Here is a 21847-nt window from a genome sequence, read left to right on the forward strand (position 1 = left end):
GCTGTAGCGCCCTGGAGAAGGAGGCAGAATTAGTTAGCATTGCTAATGACACTTGGTTGCCGTGGCTATCAAGTCCAACAGAAATGATTCAAAGAACCTGCAGGTAAGATTGGAGGCAGTCAGCAGATGAAGAGCCCAGCACCTTTTAAAAATGAATCTGTGTAAACACATGTGTAAACAGAGACACAACTGTCTGCATTAAATAGTGGTAATTTTTGAACAAGTGTCCTAAGAATGACAGGAATCCAGAAAGTAGTCTACCCCTCTAACTTACCAAAAAAGTCCCAAAATGAGAACAGTTCAAGAATTAACAAGCACTTTACATGCAGTTACTCCTGCTAACATAAGAGACTAGTCCTACCTTACAGGCTTTAAATGAGTCTGTAAAATGAATTAACAGGGTTTATTGATCATCATACATACAAGATCATGCAATAGATTAAGAAATTCACAGCCCTTTTTACAACTTTTATCTCAACATGAAATAGTGGTCATTGGGGACAATAGAAGAATGTTTTAACTCAAGTAAAAAATTACACACTTCCATCACACACTAAAATGCAACAACAAAAAAAAGTTTTGCTGAAAGTTTTTTAAGATTAAACTATTTTGAAATATCACCTAAATTTGTCACCAATAGGCTACCTTCTTATTGATTTGAGCCCCTTCTGTTTCTTAAGTGAGACAGAATTTTGAGTTATGCTATGGTTTGCTATTTTCCTATAAGACTCCCACCTTGATCAGCACACATCATGTGGTGCTTGCTGGTTAAGCAGTTGTTCAACACTTTGCAAGGTCTTCACAGCTCAAAGTGTGGTTCTGTACCTTGTTTCTTTCATGTTATTTTCTGAATTCACTGATAGTCTACTCATGGGCTTGTCTAACATGTCCAGATTACCTAAGTGTCCATCTGAATTCTTTGCAAACAAGAATGAATTTACTTCATATCAGCTCATTTTGCAAACAGTGTATTTTTATTACCTCCATTTTATAATGGAGGTATGGAAAGATTCATATCAAATATTTCCAATAAATTTGACTGCTTAGAGTCACTTTTTTTCAAAGAGCTTAAAATATAGGTGATACATGGATTTCACCTGGTTTTGCAAAAGCTCTGCATTTCCACAAATGAGATTGAGGTTCTCAAGACAGAGACCACAAAATAAGGAACACGAAAATGAATGATTGCTTTTGAAAAATCTATTTTAAATTACTGGCTTCTCATCAGACAGGAAATATGCAGAGGCATGAAAAACACCCCTGGTTCATCAGGGTAGCATTCAACTGTCTGCATATGAATTTTCTTTTTTTTTTTTTATTCCAGTTTCTAGCACTAGTCATTATGCTTTTTCCATTTTCTTCAATAAACAAGGCAAGGTTCCTTCAGATAATGACGTTTTTAGAAATAAACTCATCCACAGAATGGAGTCCAACAGAAAGCAATATTGTTTAAACTGAAGGCCAGAATATAACAAGTGAATGTAAGAATGTCAAATTGCAAGGGCAAACACCAAAAATTCATGAGGGTTTAACAAGGAACCAAAGAAAGGAACCTGCTCAATAAAACCAAAATCTTAAAGTTAATATCAGCTCCAGAGCTGAAATACAATACATCACCCTGTCACTTCACCTAAAATAGAAACCAATAACCCCAGCAGATTATGCTTTCCTTTATGGAGAAGTGTAGGAAGGGATTGGGACATACTTGTTGCGAGTAGATTCTGTGGGTATTTCTTGAGAGCTGGAACACTTAAAAAAAATCTGTTCCATTCCAGATCAGCACATGCTCTAACAAGCTGTTTTAAGAAGCAGGGAACACGGGTTCACCAAAGGACTGAGGGAAGTTCATTGCAAAATACATCTTTTCAGGAAAGAGAAAGGCTTTACCTGAAACCGGAACACTTCTAACCAAGAAATCCAGTTTTCTCTATTGCTTCATCATAAAAACTGCCCCCTGTTTTTCTGTTCAGCGATTACTGTTCTTGTAAAAATTGTGATTATTTTTACTTTTCTTTTTTCTTTCTCACAGAGCAGAATAGCCACTACTAATTCATCCTTGTAACTGACACAGCTGGAACCAAGTTTTCATCGAAATGAGCACTGTATCAACAAAATTGACATGAGCACTTATTGTAGGTACAAAAATGCTTGTAAATAAGCACATAAGCAGAATTACACAATTTGTATGCAAAGATGTGGGTTTCCAAGGGCAGCATTTTACCATTATACCATTACAGGTGAAGTGTACCTTCAAACATGCAGCCGTTTTTACTAATTTGTACCTTAATGAAGAATAGCAATGATTGTTTACTTCATAAAACATCTGAACCTGGCACTACCACTTCTTAATGAACAGTTCTAGAAAGTGTGGTGTGTTTTGCATTTACAATTTTATTGTGGTAACACTCAAAAAAGACAATGTACGTACTTGCATTTCCTAGAAATTCACCACAGACCAGGCTTCTCTCCATAACTCTTGAACTGTCATATTTCTGTGTTTTTACCATGCTGACATTTGTGATGCCAGATCATCTTATATGGGCATGTAATAAAATAATCCTGACATATTTCACTTCCTATTTCATACTACATTGAAGGCCCACCGTGAGTTGTTATCTCTTTCTTGAGTGTTTATCCCTTAATTAGTCTGTATCATCACATCATATACCTGGACTGAAAGTTTAGAATAATTTTTCAGGTCAAATTATTTGGAATGGTGGCTGGGAACAACTGAATTTACCTTTATTGGAATTTGACCAGCATGCTCTGACAAACACTAATATTTAAAAATGTGTTGGTCAGCGCTTGATTTGTACTTCCCACACCTTCAAATATATTAAACACGATACTACTCTATCAAAAACCCCACAAAACCCAAACAACAGAACCCTGCCCCAGAAAATTAAGCACTTCAACATGTGTAACAACTGCTCCATGTGTCCTGCCAAACGAAACAAAAGCAGGAGGTCAGTCTGAAAATCCTGCATGCTCCTTCTGCTTAACTCCTAGCTTATCTCCTGGCACAATTTAGGGTACAGCCAGCACTAGGGACCATTCCCTCAGAAGTGGGGATCACCTTTCCACCATTCTCCAGCGTCAGCCGACACCTCAGCAGGCTGGACACCTGCAGACATCCCATACCCCAGTACATGCAGAATTCTACTGATTTTCACGTTGTAAAAGCACTCTGATGGGCTGACATATAGCCTTTGAAGGGCTTGGAATTGGGAAAAAAACCGAACCAAAAACACTTACACTAAAAATCACCTAAATGACAAACAACAAAGTCACGATCCAGGGGTGACAAAGCTGGATGTGCCTGTTGCCCCGCCCGAGCCTATGGCCGAATGTGTGTACGTATGTATATAGATACGTAAGTGTATATATACGTGTATGTATATATTTATATATATACACGTATAAAGGCGTGTAGATGTGTTAGTATGTCTATGTATTTGTGCATATGTGTATACACACGTCTATATACATATATTGTATATACGTATACATGCAGACATTTATATACGTATATTATACGCATGTAAAAATATACAGAAACTCTTTTAAAAAATTATCTTTAAAACGACTTTAACGCCGGAGTTGGGGTGGCTGCAGGGGCACTTCCCCCGGCTCGCACTGCCCCCGCCGGCCGCCCAGCGTCGGGACACCCGCGCGGGCTGCCGGGTGCCGCCATCCGCCCGCTCCGGCGCCGCTCCCCGCCCCTCATCCGCCTCCCGCCGCGTCCCGGCGGCCCCCGGCTCCCGGCGGCCGCGCCTCTGCCGGGACACCGCGCCCAACCCGGCATCGGAGCGCGGCTCCCGATAAAAAAACGCCAGTTACCAGGAGTGGGGTTCGAACCCACGCGGACATACGTCCATTGGATCTTAAGTCCAACGCCTTAACCACTCGGCCATCCTGGTGCAGATACTGGGACGGCTCGCAGCCGCTCCTACATAGACGGCCGCACTCCCACCCGCCCCCCGGGCCGCCCGCGACCCTCGGGGGTGCCCCGTCCCCGCCGCCGCGCTCTCCCGCCTTTATTCCCAGCGCGGCGGGCGCGGAGCGCGGGGGGCGGCGCGCACGGGCGGCCTCTCCCGGCGGCGGCGGGCGGGCAGGGCCCGGCGGGGAGCGCTGCCACAGACCCGAGCCGGGCCGGGCCTGGCCGAGCCGAGCCGGGCCTGGCCGAGCCGAGCCAGGCCGGGCCGGGCCGGGCCCGCCGCCACCGCCTTCCCGCCTGCGGGCGCCGGGCCCCGAGCGGAAGGGGGAGGCGGGGGAGGTGCGCGGCCCTGGCACGGGCCCGCCCCTGGGGGAGAGCGGGGCGGGCGGCGCTGGGCCGGGGGCGGCGGGGTGCGGGAGCCGGGGGCGGCGGGGTGCGGGGGCCGCGGGCAGTGCGGGCTCAGGGCAGTGCGGGCTCAGCCCCCTCAGAGCGGGCAGAGCCGCGGTGCCGGCGGGCTCGTCGGGCGTGAGAGGGCAGCGGAGAGGTTGTGCCAATAAGGCACCGACACTTTATTATTTCCGTCCAAGTGTTTCCTGGAATGTATCTTGTCTCGCTCGTAGAAGGAGAAGCAAAACCAACAAAGTCCAAAGCTATTAGTTATGCTTAATTAGGAGAAAAATATCGCAGGTGAAAGGTTTTTTTGCTGGTCTCCACTATATGCCAGGTCTACGGAAGCACCTATTGCAATATTCCTGGTTACTGCCAGCCCTGGGACCTCCTTCTTCCCTACATCAGAGTGGGAGTGGGAAAGTGTCCCTTCGCTGTTTTTAGCCCTGACACTGGCTCCCAGTCTCGCTGCTGTTTTTCAGTGGAGAAAATGGACATCCTGCATGCCACCAAACTTTGGCACCTTTGAGGTGCGAGAAACATACTCCACATAGCACAGGCTGAGGACACGGGCCTGTGCCAGCCGCCAGCACACGAGGAGGCAGGCAGAGGCCGCCTGCTTCCCCACAAGCAGAATAGGAGCACACTCCCTGCTCGGGTGCTGGACACTCTGGCTGTCCCTGCCCCTCTGCAAGGGGTCTGGGGCTCGAATTTGCAGGTGCAGGTGGTACCTGACCTCCTCGGCTCTTAATGCTCAGAAACCCTGGGGACACTAGGCATGCTTGTGAGAGAAAATACTTCTCACATACCATACAAGTGAACTGTTAACATTTTACATACATGAAAAAGAAGTGAAACACATCTTTTTCCTTCATTTTATTCACATGCTGGAGCTCATGAATGAAACTTCCAATGGAACTTGCCATGCTGTATCATCGGCTTGAAATGGGCAGCATGCCATAGTTCTCTATTCAGTAGGGTTGTGCCTTTCAGCAAAGTATCGAGTAGAGGAATACCATCAGTTAGGTTTTCTCCTTTTCTGTTCACATCTAACATTATTTCTAAGAAACACAGTAAAATGTTACTTTTTCTTGTTCAGATTTGGTGCCCTAACAATGTGTGCACTGTAAGGTGTGATGATGAAGTGGTCTTCCACTGGCTCTTACTTGCTTTGGCTCAGTCATTATGAAGACACTATATAATATGCTAGAAATGTGGAAGATAGATCTGCTGTTGCCTTCTTACATGTTAGAGAAACAAACAGCGTGGCTCCATGTGAAAATCCCATTGCATTGGAAATTTATTAACCAGAACTACCACATACAGTATCTATTAAATTACACTGTTTCTTGCCTGCGTTATATCTGTGATACTTTACTAGAGATAGAAGCACAACCCCATGTAGCTCTTCAATTCCATATAGCTACCATGGCTAAAAAATCTAGAGAACATGTTTTGTTTTCAAGAAATAATAAAATACAGCTCAGGCTGTGCATTCAAAACATCCCTAATGCAGGTTAGATTAGAAAAGCAGCAGTTTTGCATAGCTACTCAGTTCAGCCCTCAGGGAAAAAAGGTGTCTGGCTCTTAAGAGCTATCCCTTTACTTCAAGAAGTTTCCCCCAAAAGATGTGCTCAAGATACCTGCTTATGTGTGCAAGTGTGTCCACAGTCTGGTCCTTCATTTTGAGGAAGCAATTGTCCCACTGCCATCTTGCTAAAATGAAACCCATGATTAAAAAAAAAACAAAAACAACAAAAAAACCCTCTCAAGATGAAATGGAGACTCATACACATATCCATTACATACTAAACATTATATTTAGTAATAGGGGACTTTTTTGTCTCCTTTATATTTCTGCATTGCTGTCTTACATTTTTTAGAAGGAGCAAAGTGCTGCTGGTTGCCAGTTCTTCTTTGTTCTCCTCAGAAAGGGCTGAGATTCACGGATGGGTGGTTGGTGGTGTGGGTTGTCAAGCTTCAGCTTCAGTAGGAAACAAAACCAAAGTAACAGCAATCCTAAAAGCTAAACCATCCCCTGTCAGATTTTAACTTCTTCACCCCTCGCACCCTGTTGAAGTATTTGCCATATGAGGGAAGAGGGGAAAAACCCCACCAACCCATAGAATAGGCTACACACATCTCCACAGAGTTGTGCTGACTTTTAGGAGGAAAAGGCAGCTTTCCTTTGAAGATGTCCATTCTGCAGCTTCTGTTATTAATAAGCTAGCATATTATCAAGCAACTTTTATCATCTTCTTCCACTCATCCTGTGTGGCATGAGTCCTTGCAGCTATAGTGTGATCAGGTTTTTTTCAAAAGTCTGTTTAACTGTGATTAGGCAAGTTCATGGGCTGGCTAAATTTGAGTTCTTACACAACTGAAGGGTAGAAAAAACCCCATAATATTAAGCAATGGACATGTTTGCAATGAAGAGAATGATTGCTTCAGTTACTGGAAGTAATTTTTAAGTGTCTCATAACTCACAGTGCATCTTAAAAATAGTTTTAAAGGGTGTCAGGTTGGTTTTTGAATAATTCTCATTTTTTTCCTTGCAGCAACAGCCCTAAGTCAGGAGAGAGTGTCTACAATTACCTTTTCTTTCCGTTCTCTTTCCCTGTGCCTCAATCAAACTAAAAATATGAATACTAGTTTTGCATATCTACTAGTGAAATCATCAAGATCTCTCAGAACTGCCAGAATAAATTTTTTTTCACTAGAGATTCACCTTAGAATGCATGAAACTAATTTTTCTTGGGTTTTTTAGGGAAAAAAATGAATATTTTATCTAATAAATATTAGATTAGAAAACAGTAATATTATCTATCTCAATACACAACACATTTCATTTACCCTGGCAAAAAATATTAGGACAACTGTTTTTTTCTAGGCCTTGTTTAATCTCCTTTTACCAACTCAGAATTTAGTCCAGCAACTTTTAAACTAAACTTTGACAATGCAAAAAACCATTCAAAGCTGCTGATTCAATGTACGCCACTCCACACTTTCCTTTTTTCTTATTAAATCTTTATTCCATTTTCCATGTAGATGAAAAAAGGAACCAGCACAAAAAAAAAAAAAAAAGAAGTACATATTTTTTATCAAAAACACTGGAAAGGTCTAGGAATATGCATGTGAAAGGAAATACATTATTTCATTCTTCATTGATTTATCCCCACATGCTGACTCTCAGAGGTTTACGGTATTTCTCTACAAATGCACAGTTCCACTGACTTAATGGCAGTACCTACAGAGTAAACAGCTTTGTCTTCTTGAGTAGCACCAAAACCACTGGCTGTGGTGCCAGCTCATCACCCTCCCTTCTCCCACTTCAAGTTTGAACACTGTTGTTGGAGAGGTCCTCAGACAAGCATAACACTGATATCACCAGTACACCACTGAGTATCAAAATATCTTATAGTTTAGAAGATAGATGTTCCTCACTCTTCCATGTTACCAGAGAAAAGTGCTACATCAAAAGGGACACTCAGTTTCTGAGAAGAGTTATCCCTTTAGTTTCTATTTGTGTAAAAAAACCTGTCTGGCTAAGAAGTGTTTCCCAGTAAGATATGAAAGCTTGGAAGTTGGATTTATTTTGCTGTTTTGTTATATTAATAAAAATAGTAAGAAATGTTTGGGGGTTTTTTTCACATATAAATTTAGGGTGCAAAAGGTTAGAAGGGAGAAGTTTCACTGTGACTAGTGCAGGAAGATGCACATCTATGCACATCTGAGGAAAACTCCCAAATAAAAAATATTTGAAATGTTGAAATATATTTATTAAAATAGGTACAAATAGGATCATCAGTTAAAAAAAAATAACTTCTGAAAAAAATGTCCTGCATTATTTCAAAGGATAGCAATAATCACAGTGTATCAGGAAGCCACCTAGAAATACAGTTGGAAAGCCTCCAGAAGCAGGAGCTATGATCACTCACCAGACTTTATGAACATGTTTTGCTCACAATGCTCACAGTGCTTAACAGGGCTGCACATTTTTTATTTCCTTGCCATACTCCAAACCTACTGGTTTGCCCTTGTGTAAGGGCAGACTCCCATTACACAAAAGAAGAATTTCCTTTTAAGCTTGAAAAGAGGACTGAAATGACATGAAACTGTTTTCTGTCTTCTTCAGATATACTAAAGAAATAGTTCTATTTGCTTTCCCAGGTGGAGATTTCCCAACAATTGGAGAAAGTCAACATTTTTGTACACCAGTAAAACTGCATATTAAAAAAAAAAATTAATCCTTCATCTTATTTAAAATAGATATAAAAAAAATCCTTATTTGATCAATGCTTATAAAAAATAAAAATATACTGACAGGCCAGTCATTCCACTAAAACTGCTTGTATGTATGTGCCAGTACAGGAGTCCCTAAAATGCTTTCTCAGTCCCATAACTGTTGTCTTCTTATGCGTGTTTCTGCAGAAGGCCACTCCATGTTTCTCTTCTGGCTGAAGCGCTAATTGGCAGAAAAATGTATCAGAACGTGAAAGCATGGCAGGTTTGAAATTGAGAGTCCAGAAAGTGGCTCAAGTTAAAAATGAGTGAGATGCCTCAGTGCTGCAGTGCTTTTAGCCACCTTGAGAGAGTTGGGTACTCAAAATGGAAAAAAGCAGTCACTTGCACACAGATAGAGCAAAATGTGCATAGTATAATTTAAGGTGCAACACTTCTGTTAAGATTCAAGACAGCTGGGAATCAAGTTGAAAGAGAAACTAGTTCTGTGTCCTGCTCCTGCTAGCAGGCTCAATATTTTGTCAAATTTGCATCAAGAAGGCTCCAAACTAGTTAAAACTGAAACCTCCTGATTCTGTGGTGTACTGTCACCCGAGGCAGTAAGGCTTCACTGCCTGCAGCCTCACTTGGACAAATAAGAATAAAGTTACTTTTTGAAAGTATTCATCTTCCCTAGGCCAAGTTATTAATTCCTCTTTCTTTCCTATCTGAAACAAGTATCACTGCAGAGATCTTGCACCACTAGTTACAGTAACAGGACCTTTCAATAAAAATTAGATTAAAAATAAGTTTTATCAGCATTTCTAAGAGTTCATAACAGAAACAGCCTTCAGCACATTTAGTAAAAAGGCAATGAACAAAACCAACTGCAAAATATCCCCCCTATTTCTAGGGCTTGTCATTACAAAAAAGTCTCTGGAAAGAACACCTGATTTTGAAGACATTTGAGTCAGTCTGTGATAGCTCCAGTGGGATCATCACCTTCTGCAACATGATAAGCAGCAGCAGAGGATTGTTCTGAGGGGATGTTTTCTCCTGTATTCCAAAGCTTTTTTCACTTGCTCTTTAGCATCTCCTACATAGTCCTCAACATTCTGCATATTTATCTCAATAACATCAAAGGTGTCTGCCTGTTCCTCCACCAGCAGGGCCACCTGCAGAAAGAGCTCATGAACTTCCTTAATACGACCTTCTAACTTCACCAGCTCCTTATGTCGTGTCTCTATCTCATTCAAGGCTGAGCGAGCCCCCTTAACATCCGACAAGAGATTCTCGGAGAAGACATCCCATTTGCCTTGCTCAATCATCTCCTCAATCTGGTTGCCAGAAACATCTTTGCCCATGATCTCCAGCTGCCGCTGAATTCGAATCTTGCAGTTCTCCCGCTGGTTCATCTCCGTTGCATTGTAATCAAACATAGCGTCCTGAAATGTGTGCATGAGGTCAACGTAGTGGTTCTTCGCCACCCTGGCAATGACAGACATAGCTCCATATTTTGTTATTGCATCTTCACAAAAATCTCTCATTACCTGCAGTTTCCTGTGGATGTTTTCTCCACGGGCCTTAATGTCTCTGGCAATACAGTTAGTATCTCGTTTGATGCTACTAAGACGGCGCATGGAAGTCAGGAAGCGGGTGTTTTGCTTTCTGAGACGGTTGACATCGGCTTTTAGGTGGTCATTTTCTGTCCGGATGTTCTGTATGTCCTTATGAAGAATTTCCAAGGCATAATCCGTCTCATAAAGGAGAATATCCTGGGGTGAATTTTCATCATCATCACTATCAGAAAACTGCTGGTTGTGTAACCTGGCAAATTCACGCAGCTCACTTAGACGGTCTTTCATCCTCCCTGTAAAACAGAACAGGAGGAATGAGTTTAAAGCAACTAAAATATTGCTTTATAAGAGTTGAAGATTTGTAACTAATAACTACATCATGGTGATAACTAAATCATAGATAACAAACATAACTACATCAAAGATAACCCAAATATCAGGTTTTAAATTTGTTCACAGTGTTTTATACAGTGATGGATTTCACATCCAAAACTCTGCTAGAACACTGTTCTAGAAAGTACAAAGATTAGAAACAAAAACTGCAGGAAAGAAGACAACAAATCCTGAAGATAAATCAAAAAGAATAGTAGGACAATCCCAAACCCCCCCAAAAATGCCAGTCTTTTACTTGGATGGAAAAAACCAGACTCTTGATAGAAAGCCTTCAGCTATCAGCATCTGTAGACAGGTTAATAACCGAACACCTCCTACTGCTGCTCACTAGAGAAATCTCCTCTAGCTCCTGATCCTTCATTACATCAACTGCCCAAGATGTCACAGGGTTTCCCTCGTTCTGAGTTTGCTTTTCCTGGGAGAATACTAAGAAGCCTCTCAGAAACGGCATTTACAAATACAGTTGGAAAAGTTTCAAAAAATGGTGTGGAAAGTATCAAGATAAGGGGGAAAAAAAAAAGGATGAGCAACTTTAGTGTCTCCGGATGCTATCATTGACCATAGAGTATCAGGCATCAACAATCAGGGGTGTGGAGCATCTCTCTTATGAGGAGACACTGTGGGAGTTGCGCCTGTTCAGAGAAGAGAATACTGAGAGGGGATCTCATCAACACATATAAATATGTCAAAGGTGGGTGCCAGGAGGATGGTGCCAGACTCTTTTCAGTGGTACCCAGCAATAGGACAAAGAAAAATGTCCATAAGCTAAAACACAAGAAGTTTCACCTCAACATGAGGAAGAACTTACTCACATTGGGGGTGATAGACCACTGGAAGAGGCCGCCCAGGGAGGTTGTGGAGTCTTCCTCTCGGGAGGCATTCAAAACCCACTGGACACATTCCTGTGTCACCTAATTTAGGTGACCCTGCCTTGGGAGGGGATTTGAACTAAATGATCTCCAAGGTCCCTTCCAACCTTAATAATTTTGCGATTCTGTGAACTTTGTACTTCACCATTCCTTAAACTTCAGAAAAATTAAATTTCATCGGCCGTCCACAAAGAGCATAGTAACAACTGGCTCAACAATGATTTCATTTTCTGTTTGTGTTCTCTTTGTCAAGCAAAGACTGAGTAAAGCTCCTGTGTAATAAACTCATCATTTTGTAAGAGTAGGTCTACTCTTCCTTCCCTAGGAAGAAATAGGGAAGCAAATACATAGTAATTCACAACATGAAAATACTAATGCTGTAGTAAATTCATGTGTATACTAATTCTGCAGCATCTCTAAAAATAGTGGGTTTTTTTCTTCTAATACAACAGGAAAGGTTAAAAAGTCAATCATTAACAGAATAGTAAGGAGCTGTCAAGTGTGGCCTTGGATTGCACCACAATGTTGCCCACACACAGGAAGATCGCGCAATTAAACACTGGCCTATGTGCTATCACTTCCACCAAGTCTCTGCCTACAGTCTGTACATGCTGAATAAAAGTTGTACAACATAAAATTTAATATTCATCATTCAGTTCATGCTATCTCATTGACTATGTTGCTACTGTTCATTTCCTCAGGGATTTTCCCTGCAAAGTCTTTGGAAAATTCCATAAACTCATACCAGTCTTTTGGGGAAAGGCAGATCTAATAGTCAGGTTTCAGCCCAGAGTCATTAAGTATAAGAATGATAGACTCTTGATGATTTATGATGCCCACTTGAGACACTTCAAGCACAATTCTTTGTAGCTGGGATGTTCAGAAGTCAGCTCCTTCTGACTTCAGTCACTGCTGCAAGCCTCGAGCACTTCACTGGGTAAGATCGCAGAGGAACAAGCTGGACATCAATGAATGAACACATGGATCAAAGCCACTTGTGAAGAGCTCCTCTCCTGTGACATGGACAGCATCACACATGATCTCCGTGATCCAGCAGATCCAGTAGAGTCTAGCTGTAAGCGGAACAGAGGGATCAAGTTGCAGTTGCACTGACAATCTTCAGCCTGGGTTTCCCAGCTTTCCAGTACTTAGTTCTAAAAGCCTACATTATTTGTACCTATGTACCAAAACTTACATTCAAGGTAGTCAACATTAGTATCTTTTAACTCTGCATTGAGGACCTGTACCTGTCTGGGATCTGGCTCCACAGCTAAAGTATTCACACTTTTGTCCCAACAAATGGATGCTATCTCTTTAAGCCTGACTTCAGAGTCCTGCAAAATCAGGGACTTTTTGGCACCTTCTTTCATTCTCCCCAAGTCCTGTCTTTTACACTTTGTTTCTAAAGTGCATCACCTAGCCTGCTTCCCACCTCATCTTCACATTTTCAAGATGCTCGTCCTTATCTACACACAGTACCTGGACAGGATGGAAGGACAGGAAGTGAGTAACTTTGTGCCTGTATGGCAGCATCATATTAGGCCACAAACACCACAAATTACAGAGGACACCTGTTCAGCTTTATGCTGAACATGTTCAAGTACTCCATGGGTCAGCATTTGCAATATTTGGCTGAAGAGATTTGTAAGGTTCAAGAAAATGTTTAGATTTCAGCTTTCTTGAGCACCTTTTGCTCAAGGAACACAGTAAATTTATTTGGGGTATTTGGAAACTGTTGCTGTGGGAAACTCAGAATTTGGCAGAATTTCAGCATTTTTTACATAAAGAAAAACAGCAGGCTGGAATGCAATATCACCACAGAAGTCTTTTCCTATTTCCAATTCTCATTTCAAACAAAGGGGAACCAGATCTTCCCAAGAGAGAACAATAACTTCCTAGCATTCCTTGGATGGTGTCAGGAACAGAACTGACACTAAAGATCTGAAACAAATAAGCAGAGAGAGAAAGGTGAAACAGCAATTTGAAACATTTCAACTTAGCAAATCAATGTTTAGAAAAGTTGACTTCCTTTATCAGATGCTGTTCTTACTCAGCAAAGTTTGCATTTTCATATATGTTGATAGTATTGTTTGTAATTAGAACAGAAATAAATTAATACATAGTACATTACTGGTTGTTAGGAATAGCCTCAGACCTCAATCTGTAAAATGAGCGTCAGTCTCTCCCTTCATACAGTGCCTGATGCAGCAGTAGAAGTTGGGCTCTCTGGGAAGCAGCTCTGCAGGACCTTGGTGTGCTGGTAGACATGAACTGGAGCATATGCCTTGCATCCAGGCTGGAGTAGCAAAAGTGAGGAAGAAAGGGGACCCCTCCTGTCTGACACGTGGCAGGCCACATCTGGAGTGTTACTCATCATAGACACACTGGCATGAGCCCAGGGGAGGCCACAGAGGTGGTCAGCGGTGCTGGAGCACCTGACATATGAAGAAAGCCTGAGAGAGTTGGGAATGTTCAGCCTGAGAAACAGGAAGCTCAAGGGAGATCTTGTTGCCATCACTAACTGCTTAATGCAAGGCTAGACCCTTCATGGAAATTGTACAGCAATAGCACAAGAGGCAACAGACCTAAGTGGAAACAAGGCAAGAGCCAGCCAGATAGGAGATGGGGGAGAAAGGAAGGGGAAAAAACCAAACCCGAACATTTAGAAACAATGGAAAAGGTATCCAGAAAAGTTTTTGAATCTGCATCCTTGAAGATATTTAAAACTCTACTTGACACAGCCCTCAGCAAAACTGTCTGTGTGCATTTTGAGTGGGGCTGGATTAGACAATGTCCAAAGGTCCAGTCTAAATTGTTCTGGTACTCAGCCTTAGATAAAAGGTTTGCTAATTTGAACACAAACACTAAATATATTCAACTACTTGTGCAAGTCTATATAAGAGACATCTAACACATTAGAATATCAAGACAGCAACTACTCTGGAGTAACAGCTGCAAGGGTATAACTGCCTTAATTCTAAGACTGTGAGGTTTAATAGATTAGCTGTCAGTTTTATTTTATTTTAAAACGCTGCGTATATTCAAACTGGAACATGTACTTCCATGTTTGTATTTCTCGGCTAGATAAATGTGTCCTTGTAAAAATGAAGTTCCTTCTGCAGTCCATCATGATGTGTACACCCAAACACACACAGGAAGTACGGGCCAAGTGATGACTGCAGAGGTTACAACTTTGAAGGCAGATACCCAGCAAGTACAGTCAGCTGAGGGCATGTTCAGTGCTCATCTTTTTATGTTACTGTCCTACTTATTGGTATTAATCACCACAGTGACTAGCTTTCCCATGATGCATGAGAAAGATACAAAATGTCCTGTTGCAATAAGACTGCAGCCCCACACAACTGTGTATAACATGGGATTTCATACAAGAAAGAAAATCCACTCTGAAAATCAAAAACTATGCATATGCATAAACCCCCTTTCTGTTATCCCCATATACATACAAAAGGGAGTCCTACAAAACATATTTCCATTGCCATGCTAATGTTCTGAAGCATGCTGGCTATGTAGAAATAAGGATAAAAAGTTATTTCTATAGAAACAAATGAGTTGCACCCCTATGTTTATTTCAGCTTTAACATTTGTATATCCACACTTGATCTCCGTGTGGGCCATTCACTTAAGAATTGGGCTCAGTGATCCTTTTGGGTCCCTTCCAGCTCAGAATATTCTGTGATTCTGTGATCAGAGTTTGGGGACAAATGGTGAAATAATTAAGCAGTTTCAGCACAGCCCAAAAGTCTAGTCAGTAATCTTTTCAGGCTTGAGTAGGGCCTTACAAGATGAAGCTTTTACTTCAGTTGTTTGAGGAACAGCAGATATTTCAAAACAAGCCAGTTAAAAATAATTTCTGTCAGTAGTTCTTCTCGACCTTGGAAGGTAAAAGAAACCCACGTGGCTCATCCTGGCTCTGAATGGCATGTGATTTTGATTGCATGACACACAATAGACGTGAGCCAAAAAATAAATGGTGAACAATAATAACCCGCTCCTAGGCAAAATTACTTCATAGCTAAGTGTCCGTCAGCACATTTCAGTGACTTCCCATATGTCTTGTAGAGGATGTAGTAGTGATGGAAATCTACTCAGATGGACTTGCTGAATTGAACACACTCCATTCCAAGGCAAATAGTGTGCTGCTGTTGCACTAAAATGCATGCCATGCATAGGTAAAAAAAGTGTTACATTTAGCTGAAGCCTTTTGTTTAAGAGCTGGAGTCTCAGATTTAATAATAATTTTGTAGTAACTTTCTGTTTTGGAAACAATTGTCTTAGGCCAGATTTAATACTTTTGATTGGTATCTGTTGTCGAATAATAGATTTGTCAATATTAATTAACTTAGAGAAAAGACTCTTTTTTTTAACTGTAGGTTTTCCTCTTTCCAGAAGAGTAACTGGCTTATAGCAGAGTACTAGTTATCTTTTCAGTCCAAGTTCCCTGTCTTCCCAACCATGCCCATCACAGGTGGCACAGCAGGCTTGAATTTTTCAAATCACTCATCTTTTTTTCTCTCTTCTCCTCTGTAAGAGCCTGAAACAACAAAAATTATAATCTAATGATTAGGACAGTTTGCCTTCTCAAGCTGTTCTAAGATCACATCTGTGTACTAACTCCAGTACTAACAACTATGACAGAGATCAGCAGTTCAAACTCTTTTTGTGGCTTCACTGACAGGAAGTTATCCTCTCTGGAATTTCTTGGATTTCTCAAGTGTTTAAGATTAGACAAAATGTATTCAGGAACTAAAGTCCATCAGTTAACACTGAATGCCAGTTATAAAGCTACATAAATCCATCAAGAAGTTGCAACTGTATCTGAAGACTACACCACCTGGCTCATATGCTCATCAAAGCCTATGTACAGCAGATTACCACCTTTACACTTTCCATCACCCTAGTGACAAATATCTGCACTTGCAAATGTCTCAGGGTATTATTTTTTCCCAAAAGCTTGCATGAAGTGTCAACTTCTCTGTTTAAGCCAGGACAAGTTATTTATTACAAGCTGATATATTCAGAGAAGTAGGAATGACTCCATTCTTTTCAAGCTACTTCTGCAGTTGGCAGAATCTCCAAGACTTCAGGGGTTCCTCTCCTACCATAAAGGCTAGGAAAAACTTGGGGGGGGGGGGATTAAAATTCAGATTGTTGCCTCTGACTCAAAGAAATGAGGCGATAGCTACTAGAATACTGATAGCTTTGGAGGTTCTTCTTTGACTTATCTCAGTTTCTTTGCCAGTATTTGATCTCTTCAACAGAAAGGAACTCTCAATTTTTGTATGACAGCAATAATTATAAATTCAAGGATCTAGGGTGCCTCTCATACTTCTCAGATGTACTGAATAAGGTTAACCACCCTGGTGTTTTCCATAGACTGGTTATCAGGTTTCCCAGACATTAGTATCAAAACTAGGAAAAGATGCTGGTGTGCATTAATTGCAATGCAAAAATGCATTGGATTTTTCACATATTTATTATAAGACTGACAAAAAAATCTGAAGTTTTAACTTGCTATTACGCAGTAACCATGAGAGTAAACATTATTCCTACATTGGAGAGGACAGATTGTTTTACATAGGTTGACTGCTACTATTTACTAGGTTGTCTAAATTTTCACCAGAAAGCTACAGATCACCACTGACAAATTTTCAATACTGCATAGATAAAATGGATTCTCGGTATATCCTCTTGACACTTTTCTCACAAGTCACATAAATGAGCAATTGTAACTAGATGTGGTGTTGGTTGGGTGGGGTGGGGAGCAGTTGTAACAGGGCTGTAGACAAAAAAAGTTCCTCTATCTTCACTGTTTTGCAACACCAAGGTCTTCAGGTTAAATTGGCCTGGATAGAGACAAGGGAAGTGTGAACTGTACCTCCAAGGGACTGGCAAATGGTTAAGACAGATCCATACCACTAACATAAACAGTGAGACAGCCATCCATGCATTTCTTGGCAATTACTACAGCTCAGCATCACTACAAGTCACTGTGCAGGGCAATTAGCCAACGCACTCACAGGCCGTGCTGGCACTACGGCACCATGAGTATATACATTATCTAATTAATCACCTCGGCTTCCCTGAAACACATTGGCTCAGCAAAATAGCTACGTACATACCACATGTAGATAACTACTATTGCTACCACACAGTGGTATTTATAAGTGATTAAGACATTATGTTGGCATGCAAACAGAAAAAAGAGGTTGCATGTGATCATCAGTCAGAAGCAACATATTCTACTGACATTTTTAAATTAACAAAACTGCATTATTTTTTTAAAAACACATGTATTTAAGGCTTGTGATAAAGTGTTATGATCTGAGACCAAGTACTCTTGACATTAAAAAAATTCCTTTAAGGTTAAATACAGGGTGTTTTCCTGGTATTTGTTCATGTGGACTAGTACACATGAGGTTCAGTTTGGGACCTATTGCAAAATCTACACAACTGTACCTGCACAAAACTAATTCCAGACAGGAAATAAGCCCTACAGCCACATATGCATACCCACAGCCTCAGCCCCAGGACGTGTCAGGCTTTATGGCAGTTACACTACTTAGCAGCCCCTGGGTGTTTACAGGCCCATTCAAAGCACCAGTGAAGTTAAGACAAGATATAGATGTAATTAGGGACACACCTGACTGGACATATCCAAAGCTCACGCAAGCTTTATTCTTGCTTTCAAAAATAAGTGAGTTGTCACTACCCCGAACACAGCACAGAGAAAAGGCATAGCAGTAAAAGCTGGAGCATGCAGTAATTCCTTGACTTTTGTGAACATGAGCCTTGTTGAGAATAACTGTGGCAATTAATGGGTTAACTGCCATAGCAGATTAAGAAAAAGCTTCACAGATGATAAGACTTCTGAAGTCAAGATATGAGACATCATTCTCCCTCTGGTAAAATGACATAAATATGGCCTAGATGTTAAGTGCCAAACACTGTGCAAGAGCTCTTGCTGACTGCATAGAGTGTCTTGATATCTCATCTAGCCTATCAAAGCAGAAGTAGAAACCAAACTGCCTGGCTTCCCTCATGTGGAGCAGCCCCCACTACCCAAGAGGGGGTTCCTGGGAGCCAGCCCTTCATGGCCACATCTTGGGCAATAACCCAAATTACAAGTATAATCAAAAACGGCTTCACTGCAAAAAGCAGTGATCAACCCCGCATTTGGTGTTGAGATGAGTTTATTGGATCAAGTTAACATTGCCTCTGTAATTTCTGCACCATGCTTTGTCATCCTTGAACTCCAGAGGTGACCAGAGTCAAAGAAAATTGATGGGCCAGAGAAAAGATAATAGAAAGTGTATCTGGTCCAGCACCTTCATACTTGACACAGCAGTTGTCTTCTCACCATCAGAACTGGTTTTGAACAAGTCAGCATTAGGATGGGTATCTCAGAGGTTATCCATATTTTCCATTAGTAACTTGGAGAGTGGAACCAAACATGAGATTATACAGTCTGTGTGACACTGAACTGGAAGGGAGTGGAAGCAAGTTTTTGGTGGAGGCAGGGAAGGAGAAATTATGAGAACTTATGGTGATTTTAACAGTAAGAGAAGAATTAACAAAAACAAAAAGAATATTCAATAGAGACAAGCCTGGCACATTTAGATAAAATTATTCACACAAATAGAAAGCAGGAAACACCTAGTTTGGCAGCAGAAAAGCATTGGTGGGGTTATAGCTGATTGCAAGCTACAAAACAAGTTCACAGTATAATGCCATTGTGAAAAAACCCCAACATCTCATGTCTTATATGAGAGATGGCTTGGGAAGGACTGGTTTTACTCTGCTTGGCATAGATAAGGCCTCAGTTGGAATAGTACATCCTGCACCAATTATCACATTAGGAAAGTCAAAGGGAGCACATTTGGCATTGTCTCCAAACAGTTTAGAAAATACAATCCTGGAGAAAGAGGAGCTGAAGGAATTATCTTCATTTAATTCAGAAGACCAGGGAAAGAGACACAGCACTCCAACACATAGAAGGAGTTTTCTATGAAAGGGGAAATGGTTAGTTTGATCCCTGTGTTGACACTGGAAACATGCAAAGTAATCAATTTCTTTCACACAGGACCTATGTTGAACTGACTGTGACTTGCTGACAATTGGACCATTTCTCTCTGGAAGCACTGTGGGACCTTCTTCCTTGACAAAGAGAGAGAAGACAGACAAACCCCTCTCAGGCCTGGTTTAGGTGCACAGCTATGGTACACCAAATGGATTAAGCAATGTCTTACAGTCCCGCAGTGGCCCTGCATTCCCATGATTTGCTCAGTGCCCTCGCCCCCAGCGTCACTGTGTGTCCAGCACAGCATACATGCTCACACTGCCTGTGCTGGGGACAAATTTAGGTGACTCTTTTCACTCAGCAGATTTTCTTCCTTCTCTATTATTGATGCACCAGTGGCAGCTACCATTTCTCCTTCTGAAGCAGCTGTTGGTTACTGTTATAATATAGTGGAAGATGTTGGACATGGAGCCTAATCCCACAGGACCCAAATTCTTCAGGACTGATACAATATGCAGTTGCATTCCATAGCATCATGTTTATCTGCAGTGCCCAGAAGGTACTATATTTTACTCATTTTTATGTCTCAAGAGATTTTCTGTACCATGCTTACTTTCTTAATGGAATTGTCTTTCGACAACAGAGTTTAACTTGCAGTTACAGCCTCAGCCAAAACACCAGATACCATATGACTGAACACACAATTTTGGTTTCAGAGCAGTGGTCATACAAGGCAGTCAGAGAAAAAGTGTGAGAAAAAGGTCATTGTAGGAGCTGGGCACCTAAACCATCCTTTCCTAATGATGACCTTTTATTCTGTTCATCTGTTAGACCTCTGGTCTGTTTTGAATAAAAAAAGTTATGGTCATGTTGTAGTCTCACCACTGTTTAAATAGTGAGTATCAACACCAGTAAGAAAACATCATCCTTCAAACTGTATTCTCATCCTAAAAAGTCATATATTGCCATTTTGATCCCTGACAGCTTCAAAGACAGTTCCTAAAATACCATCTAAAGAATAGGGACAAAAAGTGCAAGCGTCCATTTTCGGCCAGTGTTGTTATTCTAGTCATTTCCTTTCTCGGTATCACAGAGTGACATGTAGTTATCTCAGGCATACACGAGTGCCAGTTCTTCTTGGTAGGAAGGAAATGAGCATCAATTTAATAGGAAGCAATCAAAGAACGCTAACTTTTGCACCCACTTCCAGATCAGGCCATGATGACACTCAAGAACAAAGGAAAAGCTATTATATTTTGCATATAAACCAAATTTTCTGTAAAATCTGCTCTGGAGCTATTCATAAGCATGTATGAGCACTATGAATAAAATGTTAATACTCGTTAAGCCAGACAAACAAGGCAGTGGAAATGCAGACATCCGTTGTGGCTACATGAGAAAACACATTTTTGAAAGTGCCTCTGCTTTTCTCTCATCCTGTGAAAACCTAGCCGTCCATTTTGCCTTCCACGAGGAGCAGGGCTAGCTTAAGGTACATTCGGACCCAAAAGCCCAGTCCGCATTTCCTATCATCTCTCCTGCCTCCGGGTTTCAGACTTCGCCTCTCGACTCAAAAGGGGCAGTTTCGTCTACTCTTGTGCAAAACCGAGGTGCCGAGCGCTCCGCACGCCCCGCGGTCCCTCCGCCTCGCCGGCTGGGCTGGCTGCCGAGCACCGGGAACGCCCGGAGCGCGCCCCAACAGCAGGGGAAGGGGCGGCCAGCCCGGGCTCCGGCACTGCCCAGCGCTGCCCTCCCTCCGGCAGCAGCTCCGGGCGCGTCGGCGTCCGGGAACTCCACCTGATGCTCAGGGGAGCTCGGGAATACGGCCGTGCTCCCGTCCCTGGAGCCGACACCGGCTGTGCCCGGAGTGAAGAAGCCAAACCCTGCCCGGCACCCGAGGAATGCGCTGTTTCGTCCTATCCCGTCCCGGCAAATACTCACCCCCGGGCAGGGCAGTCCGGCCGGTCCCGTGTCGCTCCTCCTGCGCTGCTCCCCGAGGTGCCGATGCCGCTCCCCGAGGTGCCGATGCCGCTCTCGAGGTGCCGATGCCGCTCTCGAGGTGCCGATGCCGCTCCCCGAGGTGCCGATGCCGCTCTCGAGGTGCCGGTGCCGCTCCCCGAAGTGCCAGTGCCGCTCCCGGAGGTGCCGATGATGCTCCCCCAAGTGCCGGTGTCGCCGCAGCGCCCGCGCCGTCGAGGCGAGCGCTCGTCCCCGCGGCCCGGCCCGCCCCACGCCCGGCCCGGCCCGGCCCGGCCCGGCCGCCTATTGGCTGGGAGGGGCTGATTTGCATGGTGGCGCCCCGCCCCCCGGGGTCTGTGGCCCGGAGCGGGGCGGGCGCACGGGCCCTGGGCCGCCCCCTCCCGACCCTGTGGGAAGATGCTCGGCTCACGTCGCTTCCCAGCCCGGGGAAAGTCCGCCCCTGGGT

At 42.6% G+C, this 21847-nt stretch overlaps 1 protein-coding gene and 1 non-coding gene across 4 annotated transcripts; both read right to left on the reverse strand.

Moving 5' to 3' along the window:
- Nucleotides 1–3837: 3837 nt before the first annotated feature.
- TRNAL-UAA (transfer RNA leucine (anticodon UAA)) lies at nt 3838–3920 on the reverse strand. Its single transcript has one exon. It is a non-coding gene; the product is annotated as a tRNA-Leu (tRNA).
- Nucleotides 3921–7390: 3470 nt separating this feature from the next.
- Nucleotides 7391–21436, reverse strand: STX11 (syntaxin 11). 3 transcript variants are annotated; one of them, XM_069008522.1, is made up of 3 exons: nt 12864–13127; nt 12130–12457; nt 7391–10415 (listed from the first exon to the last, which is right to left on the reverse strand). In XM_069008522.1, exon 3 carries the CDS (start codon nt 10408–10410, stop codon nt 9544–9546), a length of 867 nt encoding a protein of 288 aa, XP_068864623.1. In that variant the 5' UTR covers nt 10411–10415; nt 12130–12457; nt 12864–13127; the 3' UTR covers nt 7391–9543. The 3 variants fall into 3 exon arrangements, with proteins under 3 accessions (XP_068864623.1, XP_068864624.1, XP_068864625.1); XM_069008523.1 differs by lacking the exons at nt 12130–12457; nt 12864–13127 and adding an exon at nt 21364–21436; XM_069008524.1 differs by lacking the exons at nt 12130–12457; nt 12864–13127 and adding an exon at nt 11328–11385.
- Nucleotides 21437–21847: the final 411 nt, after the last annotated feature.

Source organism: Aphelocoma coerulescens, chromosome 3, assembly GCF_041296385.1.
Source record: "Aphelocoma coerulescens isolate FSJ_1873_10779 chromosome 3, UR_Acoe_1.0, whole genome shotgun sequence".
Classification (NCBI taxonomy): Eukaryota; Metazoa; Chordata; class Aves; order Passeriformes; family Corvidae; genus Aphelocoma; species Aphelocoma coerulescens.